Source organism: Schistocerca gregaria, chromosome 10 (genome assembly GCF_023897955.1).
Source record: "Schistocerca gregaria isolate iqSchGreg1 chromosome 10, iqSchGreg1.2, whole genome shotgun sequence".
NCBI lineage: Eukaryota > Metazoa > Arthropoda > Insecta > Orthoptera > Acrididae > Schistocerca > Schistocerca gregaria.
In genome coordinates, this window is record NC_064929.1 from 187,243,636 (window position 1) to 187,255,658 (window position 12,023).

A 12,023-nucleotide genomic window follows, 5' to 3' on the forward strand; every position below is an offset into this window, starting at 1 on the left:
CAAACAGTCCAATCCAATCCAGGAGCTAATTTTATTCTATCATTGGTGTGCTTTAATAGTTTAGTTTCTTTAGTTTCTGCGTGTAAATTTAATATCTAAGAACCACTGTTCTCGCGTTTTCATTTGCGTCGGAAAGTAAACCGATCTTGTGACATACTAAAAGTTCCTAATCAGGGGTGAATCATTCAGTTTCACCTGAGTGCTTCGGCATTTAGGTTTTTGAATATCTGCATATTACTAGACACAGTTCCTGTGTTTTCGTCAGGGTCTACAGTAGAGTTGCGCAGCACGTGCTGATAGTCCGTTTCTCTGCATAGTTCAGTTTTCTACGGTCTCTAATATGGACAGGGACTGTGATTGTTGTGTGCAGATGCAATCTGAGTTGGTGACACTTCACTTTCAGCTTCAGACTGTGATGCTTCCGGTTACACAGCTTGAGAATGCAGTGAATGGGCACCACTGTTGTGGGCTGGCCATGGAAATCCAATGAACGTCCAGCGCGTCAGCCCTCAGGTCGGTCCTCACCGGTGGCCAGCCCAGTTATTGCTCACACTGAGGCTGACCCGACACCTGTGGTTGAGTGGGAGGTTGCCCCAGGGCGAAGCAGGTGGTGAAAGACTTCCCAGGCGGCCACACGTAAGGCCTCCCTGGATTTGTCTGACAAACAGGTTACAGGTGCTGTCTGTGGCTGCCACTGGCACTGAGTCAGATGCTGTCGCCTGCCCTGTTTCAGAGCAACTCACTCAGCCTGCAAGATCCAGGCAATCACAGAGGGTGGATTATTGGTAGTTGGGAGCTCCAGTGTTAGGCGCATTATGGGGCCCTTTGGGGACTTGGCTGTCAAGAAGGGTAAGAAAACCAATGTGCACTCTGTGTGCGTACTGGGTGGAGTCATTCCAGATGTGAAAAGGGTCCTCCCGGAATCCGTGAAGAGCACAGGGTGCAGCCAACTGCAGGTGGTTGCTCTCATCGGTACCAGTGGTTTCGAGTGGCTAACAAAAGTGGTAAACACTGCCAGTCTTGCTTGCAAGATGAAAGCAGAACTGACCATTTGCAGTACGGTCGACAGGACCAATTGTGGACCTCTGGTACAGAGCCGAGTGGAAGGTCTGAATCAGAGGCTCAGACGGTTCTGCGACGATGTAGGCTGCTAATTCCTCGACTTGCGCCGAAGGGTGGTTGGTTTTCGGGTTCCGCTGAGGTGGTCAGGTCTCCACTATACGCAGGAGGCGGCTACTGGGTAGCAGGGGCTGTGTGACGTGGACTGGGCAGTTTTTTAGGTTAGAGGGTCTCGGAAAACCCCAGAAGGGCTTCAGTCACAAAGGTTGCAGACTGAACACAGGAAGAACTTAGATACAGGAACCATTGGTATAACAGTTGTAAATAGTCGTAGCTGTGTTGGGAAAGTACCAGAGCTCCAAGCGTTAATAGAAATCACTGACGTTCAAATCGATATAGGCACTGAAAGCGGGCTAAAGCCGGATATAGCTCAGCCAAACTTTTTGCGAAGACATAACGGTGTTCCGAAAGGATAGGCTAAACATGGTTGGCGGTGGCGTGTTAGAAGTAGTTTAACTTGTCGTGAAATTGAAGCAGATACTTCCTGTGAGTTAGTGTGGGTAGAGGTCATTGTTGGCAACTGGAATAAAATAATAATTGGATACTTTTACCAACCTCCCAATTCAGATGATATAGTTGCTGAAAAGGTCAAAGAAAACTTGAGTTTGATTTCAAACGCGTACCCAACTCATATAATAGTTGGTGGTGACTTCAATTTACCCTCAATATGTTGGTGAAAATACGTGTTTAATTCCGGATGTACACACAAAATATCATCCGAAATTGTGCTAAACACATTCTCTGAAAATCATTTCAAGCATTTAGTTCATGAGCCTACACGAATAGTAAGTGGTTATAAAAACACACTTGACGTCTTAGCAACAAATAATGCTGAGTTAAAAACGAGCATCAAAACTGATACAGGGCTGTCATAGCAAGACTGAATATTGTAATCCCCAAAAATTAAGCTAGAAATATACCTATTCAAAAAGCAGATAAAAATTCACTTGACGCTTTCCTAAGAGACAATCTCCACTCATTCCAAATTAATAATACAAGTGTAGACCAGATGTGGCTTAAATTCAAGATATAGTATCGGCAGCAATTGAGAGATTTATACCAAATAAATTAACAAATGACGGAGCTGACCCTCCTTGGTACACAAAATGGGGTTAAACACTGTTGCAGAAACAACAAAACATACAAGCCAAATTCAAACACACACAAAATCTCCAAGATTGGCGATCTTTTACAGAAGCTCAAAATTTAGTGCAGACTTCAATGCGGTATGCTTATAACAGTTTCCGCAACGAAACTTTGTCTCGAAACCTAGCAGAAAAATCCAAAGAGATTCTGGTCATATGTGAAATATGTTAGTGGCAAGAAACACTCAATGCCTTCTTTGCATGATAGCAATGGAGATACTATCAAGACAGTGCTGCCAAAGCAGAGTTAACTAAACACAGCCTTCCGAAATGCCTTCACAAAAGACGACGAAGTAAATATTCCAGAATTCAAATTGAGAACAGCTGCCAACATGAGTAACATAGAACTAAATATCCTCGGAGTAGTGAAGCAACTTTAATCACTTAATAAAAGCAAGCCTTTTGGTCCAGACTGCATACCAATTAGGCTCCTTTCGGAGTGTGCTGATGCATTATATCCATACTTAATAATCATATATAACCATTCACTGGAAGATCTGTACCCAAAGACTGGAAAGTTGCACAGGTCACATCAATATTCAAGAAAGGTAGGAAGAGCAATCCACTTAATTACAGGCCCATATCGTTAACGTCGATATGCAGCAGAATTTTGAAACACACATTTTGTTTGAACATTATGAATTTCATCAAAGAAAACAGTCTATTGACATAGTCAACACAAGTTTAGAAAACATTGTTCCTGTGAAACGCAACTAGCTCTTTACTCACATGAAGTGTTGAGTGTTATTGACAAGGGGTTTAAATCGATTCAATATTTCTGGATTTCTGGAAGGCTTTTGACACTGTGCAACACAAGCAGCTCGTGGTGAATTTGCATTCTCATAGAATATCATCTGTTATGTGACTGGATTTGTGATTTCCTGTCAGAGGGGTCACGGTTTGTAGTAACTGACAGAAAGACATAGAGTAAAACAGAAGTGATTTTTGGCATTCCTCGAGGTGGTGTTATAGGCCCTTTACTGTTCCTTATCTATATAAATGATTTGGGATACAGTCTTAGCGTCCGTCTTCCCTTGCTTGCAGATGACGCTGTCATTTATCGACTAATAAAGTCATCAGAAGATCAAAACAAACTGCAGAACGATTTAGAAGAAATATCAAAATGGTGCGAAAAGTGGCAGTTGACCTTAAATAACGAAAAGTGTGACGTCATCCACATGAGTGCTAAAAGGAACTCGTTAAACTTTGGTTACATGATAAAACATTCTAATCTAAAAGCCATAAATTCAACTAAATGCCTAGGTATTACAATTACGAGCAACTTAAATTGGAAGGGACACATTCAAAATGTTGTGGGGAAGGCTAACCAAAGATGGCATTTTATTGGCAGGACACTTGCATAATGTAACAGACCTACTAAGGAGATTGCCTACACTACACTTGTCTGTCCTTTTAGAATTCTGCTGCGCGGTGTCAGTTCCTTACCAGATAGGACTGATGGAGTTCATTGAAGAAGTTCACAGAAGGGCAGCACATTTTGTATTATCGCGAAACATCTGAGAGAGTGTCTCAGAAAAGGTACAGGATTTGGGCTGGACATCATTAAAAGAAAGGTGTTTTTCGTTGCAATGGAATATTGTTATGAAATTCCAATCACCAACTTTCTCCTCCGAATGTGAAAATATTTTGTTGACACCGACCTACATAGAGAGAAACGATCGCCATGATAAAATAAGGAAAATCAGAGCTCCTAGGGAAAGATATAGGTGTTCATTCCTTCCACACTCTGTAAGAGATTGGAATAATAGAGAACTGTGAAGGTGGTTCGATGGACCCTCTGCCAGGCACTTAAATGTGATTTGCCAAGTATCTATGTAGGTGCAGATGATGCATTTAACCTGGCCTTTGAAGGGGATACCCTCTCTGAGAAGGTCATAATTATGATTTATCAATGTGACGTGAAGCTGTAAATCCCACCACCTACGAGATGTTTAAAGTGTTTGCATTTTGGACACATCTTCCCACTGTTCGCAGACCCCTCTCTGTGTGGTGACTGTGGATGTCCACTCCATGACGGGAGTTTGTGTGTTCACCCTTTGTTACTTGTCATGGCAGTCATTATCCATGTTCACTGGTGTTCCCGGCTTATAATAAGGAAAGGAAAAGAAGATACAGGAGTAAAAGTCCCTCTGTCGTCTAACCTACACTGAGGCACGTAAGAAGTATGCATGTCTTCATTCTGTGTTAGTGATGTCTAGCTTTGCTTTAGTTATATCTTCACCCCTTCCTGCCCCTTTCTTACCCAGTCCTGAACCCCTCTCATGCTTCCATCCCCTGCGGTTCCTCCGGGTGCCGCTCCCCCTCCCCAGTCGGAGAAGTGTCCCACTTCTTCAGCATCTGCCGATCAAGGGACCCCCCTTCCTGTCACTTTCAGGCCACAGGTCTGCTGCCACATAATGACCACAGCAACCATGGTCTGTGGACCTCTAAGCTGCCCGTTCCCTTTCTGATCCAGATCTTGTTGCAGCTGGCTCCCTTTTGCTGTGCAGCCCTCTTTGATCTCAAACAGAAAACAAGAAGAAACATAAGTCCCGGGCCAAGGAGCCTCTGGTGTCGCCAGAGGTCCTGTCCCCACCTTCACAACCGGACTCTGACCGGCTGTTCATTGATGTTGCTCCCTCATTGATGTTGCTCCCTCATTGTTGTCGACGGGTGGTGACCCGGCAGCACGACTGGCTTTAGCCTGTTCAACCCCCATGTGAATAATCGTTTTATGGTTATCCAATGGAATTGTAATGGATATTACCCTCACCTTCCAGAGTTGAAATTCCTTATTTCGTTTTACTCTGCATCTTACGTGGTTTTAGAGGAATCTCATTTTACTGATAATCAATCACAGCCCCCTTGTGGGTTCCCGTGCTTTCTGCCGAAATCAGGTCGGCCCCCTGTGGCCTCTGTTGGCATTTGTACGTTGGTCCATACGGACGTTGCCAGCACGTGGATTCCTCTTCAAACTACATTGGAAGTGGTTGCTGTTAGTGTCCACCTGGACTCTGGGGTCGCACTTTGCAATCTTTATCTCCCTCCTGACAGGATAAAGTAGCTGAAGTAGGGCAGTTAAGGCAGTGAGTGTTAATAACTGCCCTACTTCAGCTACTTTATCCTTCCTCATTATCCCATGTGGGGCAGTACATTTCCATCCAGTTGGGGCCTTCTCGTAGACAAGTTTCTTGCAGATCACGACTTGTGCCTTCTTAATGATGGCTCCACTACCCATTTCAGTGCTTGTCATAGTACCTTTTTTGTCATTGATCTTTCTCTTTCTTCTCTCCCCCTCCTCCCTTCATTACACTGGTCACCACATGACGACCTCTGCGATAGTTGATTCTCTCGCTACCTTCCCGCCCCTCGATGAACAGGTTACCTCATTGGTCTTTCCAGCACGCCGATTGGCCTCTATATATTGTGCAGGTTGTTTTTCTCCCTCTTTGTCGGGTTGTATTGATGATGACCTTTGTGATGTGTCTGACGTGATTGTTCATGCTGCTAGCCTTGTTATCCCACACTCATCTGGACCATTTCACCCTTGGCAAGTCCTGTGGTGGGGTACGGCCATTGCCACTGTCATATGTGATCACCATCAAGCTTTGCAACACCTTAAGAGGCACCCATCCACTGTCAATCTTATTCCCTTTAAACACCTTCATGCCAAAGCTCTGTTACGTCATCAAACAGAGCAAACGGGTGTGTTGGGAAAGCTTGTGTTTCTTCCCTCCGTTCTACCGGCCCTCTTTCACCGTTATGGGTTACACTTTGCTCTCTCCAAGGTTGCCATTGGCAGTCTACTCTCCCAGACCTTGCCCTCCCGGATGACCTTTGCACGCATCCATTGATTCTCGTGTAACATCTTGCGAGCCATTTTGCAGCAGCATCAGCATCAGCATCAACTTCCTATCAGGCTGCTTTCCTTCACCAGAAACAGTGGGCCGAAGCTTCCACCTTATGTTTTACTCCTTGTCAGACAGATTCTTACAACGAACCTTTTACTGAATGGGAACTTCTTTCTGCACTATCTTCTTCTCATGATACAGCTCCTGGCCTGGACTCCATTCATAACCAATTGCTTCAACATCTCAGTGCTCCACAATGACTGCATCTTCTCTGGGTGCTTAACCGTATTTGGCTCAAGAGTGACTTCCTTCCTCAATGGAGGGATAGCATCGTGTTTCCTGTCCTCAAGCCTGGTAAGAACCCCCTGTTTGTTGAAAGCTATCGGGCAATTTGTCTGACAAATGTTGGTTGACAGTTACTTAAACGAATGGTAGCCTGTCGGCTATATTGGGTCCTCGAATCTCGGGAGCTATTGCCCCCTTACCAGTGTGGGTTCCAAAAGGGAAGGTCTCCAGTTGATCATTTACTTCATTTGGAATCCACAGTTCGGCAGGCTTTTTCCCAGCACCGCCATTTGATTGCAGTATTTTTCAACATTCGCAAGGCCTATGACATGGCTTTGCGCCGTCATATCTTTCTTACACTTCATGAGTGGGGACTTCGGGGCGCACTCTCGATTTTTATCCACCAGTTCCTGTTCCACTGGCCGTTCAGGGTTCCGGTTGGTACTGTTTTTAGTTCTCCATGGACTCGGGAGAATGGCATCCCACAGGGTTCCGTATTGAGTGTACTTATTTTCTTCATTGCTACAGATGGACTTGTGGCCTCCATCTGGTCACCCCTGCTCTGTATGTGGATGATTCCTGCATTAGGGTTAGTTCCTCTTCGATAGCCTCTAGAGTGGCAGCTTCAGGGTGCTATACAGTGTGCCTCTGTATGGACCTCCCTCACATGGGTTTCAATTCTCGCGGGTGGTCCACTTCTGTTGCCGTACTACGGTTCACCGACATGGAGCTCCACCTCAATGCACGACGATTACCTATGGTCCCACTGTTTCGTTACCTGGGCTCTTCTTTTTGACAACAAGCTCACTTGGCTGCCTCATATCAGACTTCTGAAGATAGGATGTTTCCGTAAACTTAGTGACCTTTGCTTCCTTGCCCGCAATTCTTGGGGTGCAGATCGTTCCACTCTTCTCCACCTTTATCAGCTTTACTGCTCTCTCGCTTGGACTTTGGTTGTCAAGTTTATGGTTCGGCTGCTCTTTCCACACTGCGCCTCCTGGATCTGGTCCACCATCGTGATATCAGTTTGGCCACCAGTGCCTTCCCTACTAGCCCTCTTGATAGTCTCCTGGTTGAAGCTGGGATCTCCCCCCCCCCCCCCCCCCCCTCCCCTTTCTGTTCGCAGCTTCTGATTTCTTATGCAATTGCTGTCAGTTCCTCTCCCACTCATCTTTCCTATTATATCTTGTTCCCAGACCAAGGACGTCGCCCAACTGATTCGCGCCCTGGGCAGGTTTAACGATTGAGCTCTGCCTTGCATCTCTTCGTTGTGATTCTCAGTTTCCTTCTTTGTCCTGTCTCCCCCGCTCTTTGGTTAGTTCCTCAGCCCCAGATTCGGATGGATGTCCGCCGAGTTCAGAAAGATTCTGTCCCTTATGGTGTTCCGCTGTTTTTTCTGCCGATTTTATGAGAGTTTTGGGATGGCTGTTGTTTTTTATACTGATGGCTCTAAATCTGCTGATGGTGTGGGGGTATGCTTTCATGTCCTCTGTTGGCATGGAAAATAATCTCCTGCCAACTGCATGTGGGGTATTTACTGCAGATTTAATTGCAATGTCCCAGGCCCTTACCTTTATTAAATGGTCCCAACTTAATCGTGTTTTGTTATGTATGCACTCAATGAGTGGCCTTCAGGCTATTGACCAATGTTTTTCCCAGGGTATCTCAGGTAATGAGTTGCTGATAGTTTGGCTGGGGGAGCAGTCACTTACCTCCCCACCCCCCCGCCCCTTCTGTGTAACCCCTCTTGCAGTGGATTTTCAGCTTCATATCAAATCCCACTTCGCACAATCATGAGCCAACTCTTGGGAGACTTCCTCCCTGTCTAATAAACTCCATGCAATTAAGGTGACATCTATCCCGTGGCGTTCTTCCTTCCGTCTCTCCCGAAAGGACTCGACCACCCTGTGCGTCTCTGCATCGTCCATACCAGGCTGACCCACGATTTTCTTTTGCGTAATGAGCCATCCCCACTTTGTGGTTGTGGAGCCCTCCAGTCGGTAGCCCACATTTTGGTGGAATGCCCCCTTCTTTGCCCGCACTTTACCTTCAATATTGGCAGACGATTCTTGGATGGTTGAACTGGTTCAGAATTTCCTCCGTGAAAGTTGGTTTTATTTTCAGTTCTAAGGTTTTTAACCTCCCTCTGGAGTAGGGGCAGAGCGGTGAGGGTTGGGGTGCCTCCCACTGTAAGCTGTGTTGGAGATTCCTGACTCCCCTCCCTGGCCAAGATTCTCTTTTCTCTCTCTTTTACTCTGTTATAATTGCTTTTTAGATTTGGTTAGCCTCCTTTTAACAGTATGCACTTTTACATTCTAGCGGTTGAACGCTTTCGAATAGCAGGTGGTCTTCCTGTACTGCATCAAAGGAGGGATATTTCCTGCCTCTAGCATACCCTTGGGGTTGCCCACTTGCTGACCTCCCTCCTTTTGTTTGCACAATTGACGACACGACTGCACTTTTACGTTTTTTAGCCTTTTACTTTTTATCGTTATGACTCTTCTGGGATGTATATCTGTCCGAATGGACCATCTTCAAAACAAGGGACTGATGACCTTGCTGTTTGGTCCCATAAATCCCAATAAACCAACCAACTTCTGCAATCATTTTTAGTGTTTCTCAAAACATTACTATGGGAGACATGACACATTCATTAGAGCACACACAAGTGTCAGTGCATATAAATATCTGATGTTCATGTCAAAAAGATTGTTGTTTCTACAGTTTTCAGATGTCCAAAATTTATTTCTTGCTTTAAAAATGTGAACAAGAGTCTTCCAAACTAAGAACTAAACTGTTTATTTTGAAGACATTTTCAGAAATTATTGGATGTGAAAATGTGCTCAGATAGCTGAAGCACTTAAGGTGATCAGTTCGGAAGTGAGAAAACCAGGCTGAGTCTGTCTGGCGCATATTTTCACTTTCTGCCTTTAAATTTATATCAGTGCCAGACCAGAATTTAAATTTTGTCAAGAACCCATTATGTTGTTAATATACTTGCTGAGGTAAGTGTGACAGGACCACTATTTTTCTCTATATACATAAAGGGATAGGGTCAGCAGCAATCTGTGCCTGTTTACTGATGATGCTATGGTTTACAGGAAGGTGTTGCCATTAGTTGACTGTAGGAGGACATGAGATGACTTGGACAGAATTTTTGGTTAGTGTGATGAATGTCAGTTGTGGAAAAATGAGTTAATGCAGATGATTAGCAATAACAAATCCTTAGAGTTTGAATACAACATTATTAGTGTCCTGCTTGACACAATCAGGTCATTTAAATGTCTAGGGGAAAACTGCTAATTGTCATGAAATGGGATGAACGTGTAAAGATTGTAATAGGAAAGGCAAGTGGTCGTCTTTAGTTTGTTGGAAGAATTTTAGGAAAATGTTGTTCATCTGTGACTCATTCTTTAGTAGTGATAGTGTTTGGAATCCCCACCAGGTAGGATTAAAGCAAGACATCGAGGCAATTCACACTCTGGCTTCTAGGTTTGTTATTGGTAGCTGCTAATACAAATGCAAGTATTACAGATGTGCTTTGGGAATTAAAATGGGAATTGCTGAAGGGAAGGTGACATTGCTTCTGGAGAACACTATTGAGACAATTTAGAGAACCAGCGTTTGAAGCTGATTGCAGAATGATTCTGCTGTATGGATTGCTAGATTACCTTCTATTAATAGTAAGAGAAAAAATAATTGTTCTGTGTATGAAATACTGAATATACATTCTTACATTCCTTCCATTTCAGCTGGCTGAAAATAAAATCATCTTCATGAACTCTTACAAGATGAAAATTTCAATCATTCTTGGTGTGCTGCACATGCTGTTCGGAGTTCTTCTGAGTCTTTGGAATCACTTGTGAGTTCCTGATTATGTGATTTACTTTAAGTATCAGATAATGTTTTCCTCGTGAACTTTTATTAGTGTGTTATTTGAAAAATATTTAGTAATGGTTATGATATACAGTAATTGTGCCCATAGATTGTTACAAGCATTGATTTATGGGCGCCTTCATTGTGCTCAACATAGTTCACAATACTGAGAATTACAACGTAATATTTTTGTGCCTTTTTTTTTTCTCACACACACAGCTTAAATCTGGATAAAATCATGTTCAATTTTTGCCACAAGTTTTACGCATTGTGGAATAAACTTAAACAAAAGACTCTGCACATTTATTACCAAACATGAAAGAATTGTTTACCAGACTCTTGTGCTTCAAATGATCATTCCTTATAGATCATTGACAATTGACCATTCCTCCTGGGACATCGTATATATGATAACTAAACAGTAGAAACTCCAGTTCATAATAAGAACTATACAACAGATACGATAGATTGCTACTCAACGTAAAGATGATCCATTGAGTTGCAGACAGGCACAACATAAAGACCAATGAAGAGACTGTTACACATGCAGCTGTCGGCAAATGCCTTTTTCATCAAAGAAAATGCACACATTCACACAAGCAAGCACACTATATGCACACTCAGCCACCACCATCATAAGCTCGAACACAACACACATTTGGTTCTGTGAGAATTTGGCATGTAGAATACAAAACATGACAATCTTGAATAATTGTTGAGCAGTTAGTATATGCCTGCACTGTAAATAATTGAGGTAACATGGAACATGAAAAAAAAGGCTGACAACTTGTTAATAGTGTATTACACAGTATGGGAGCCTAAGTGCACTCAGTAGCTCCATACTATACGCGCATCTTCATGTACATAAAATACATACAACCCAAAACAGATGAAAACATTAAGTACCATGAAAATTAATCAAAAAGCAAGAATTATGTGTTGGGTATCAGCATGCTTTGTCGTGAAGTCAAATACAAGGATGATATGTACCTAGTAACACTGTTAATTAGTACCCATAACCTTGAGTATATAATGCACAAAACATTTGCATTAGGGCTCACAGCTGTTCGAATAATAATGCACATACTGCTTACTGATGCAGAATTTATTGAAATACTTGTTAGCTTATTGTTTGTTGAACCATGTGTAAAAGATGAAGTTACACTGTGTACTAATATACTGGAGATGTGATGCTATAGAATAGCACTGTGGTTCTAAGGGTGGTTAACACTGAAGAAATTGTTTTTCTGATGTAACTTGGAAAGAAAACTTGAAACCAAAATTTACACACTCCCATTTAAGGCAATCTACATATCCACATTCTCACATGCACCTTCACTATTTAATGAGTTGCCACTCCCATGTACAATAAAACCTTACCTGTTTCAAGCGGCCATTATTAATATTATAGCATGGCAGTGCAACGATGATTTTAGTGCCACATCAGATTAATAATTGCACGTGACTGTTCTAAGAGCATTGAATGTTGTACATCTGCACATGATGCATTCAGTTAACAGATCATAATTGTTGGGGGTCGGGTTAACGACCAGTGGTTTCATATTAACAAAACAATGTTGACTGTAACACAGTACAGAAACACATTTAAAGAGAGTGAATGGTACATTCTAATGATCAGCAGTTATCTGTATTTCCTATTCTGCCATGATTGTGACACAACTTTACTATATTAAAGGAAAAACCTTGCTAAAGCTTCAATGTACAGACTATGTTGGCTAAATATTTT

The 12,023-nt window shown here is 43.0% G+C and overlaps 1 protein-coding gene across 3 annotated transcripts in view; it reads left to right on the top strand.

The window, feature by feature from the left end:
* The window catches only part of LOC126293733 (V-type proton ATPase 116 kDa subunit a 1), a 123,037-nt gene that overhangs the window by 92,892 nt on the left and 18,122 nt on the right, over nucleotides 1–12,023 (top strand). For all 3 annotated transcript variants that reach the window (XM_049987065.1, XM_049987064.1, XM_049987066.1), the window contains exon 11: nucleotides 10,153–10,262. In XM_049987065.1, the coding sequence (XP_049843022.1) occupies nucleotides 10,153–10,262 (110 nt within the window). The remainder of the gene's footprint in view (nucleotides 1–10,152; nucleotides 10,263–12,023) is intronic.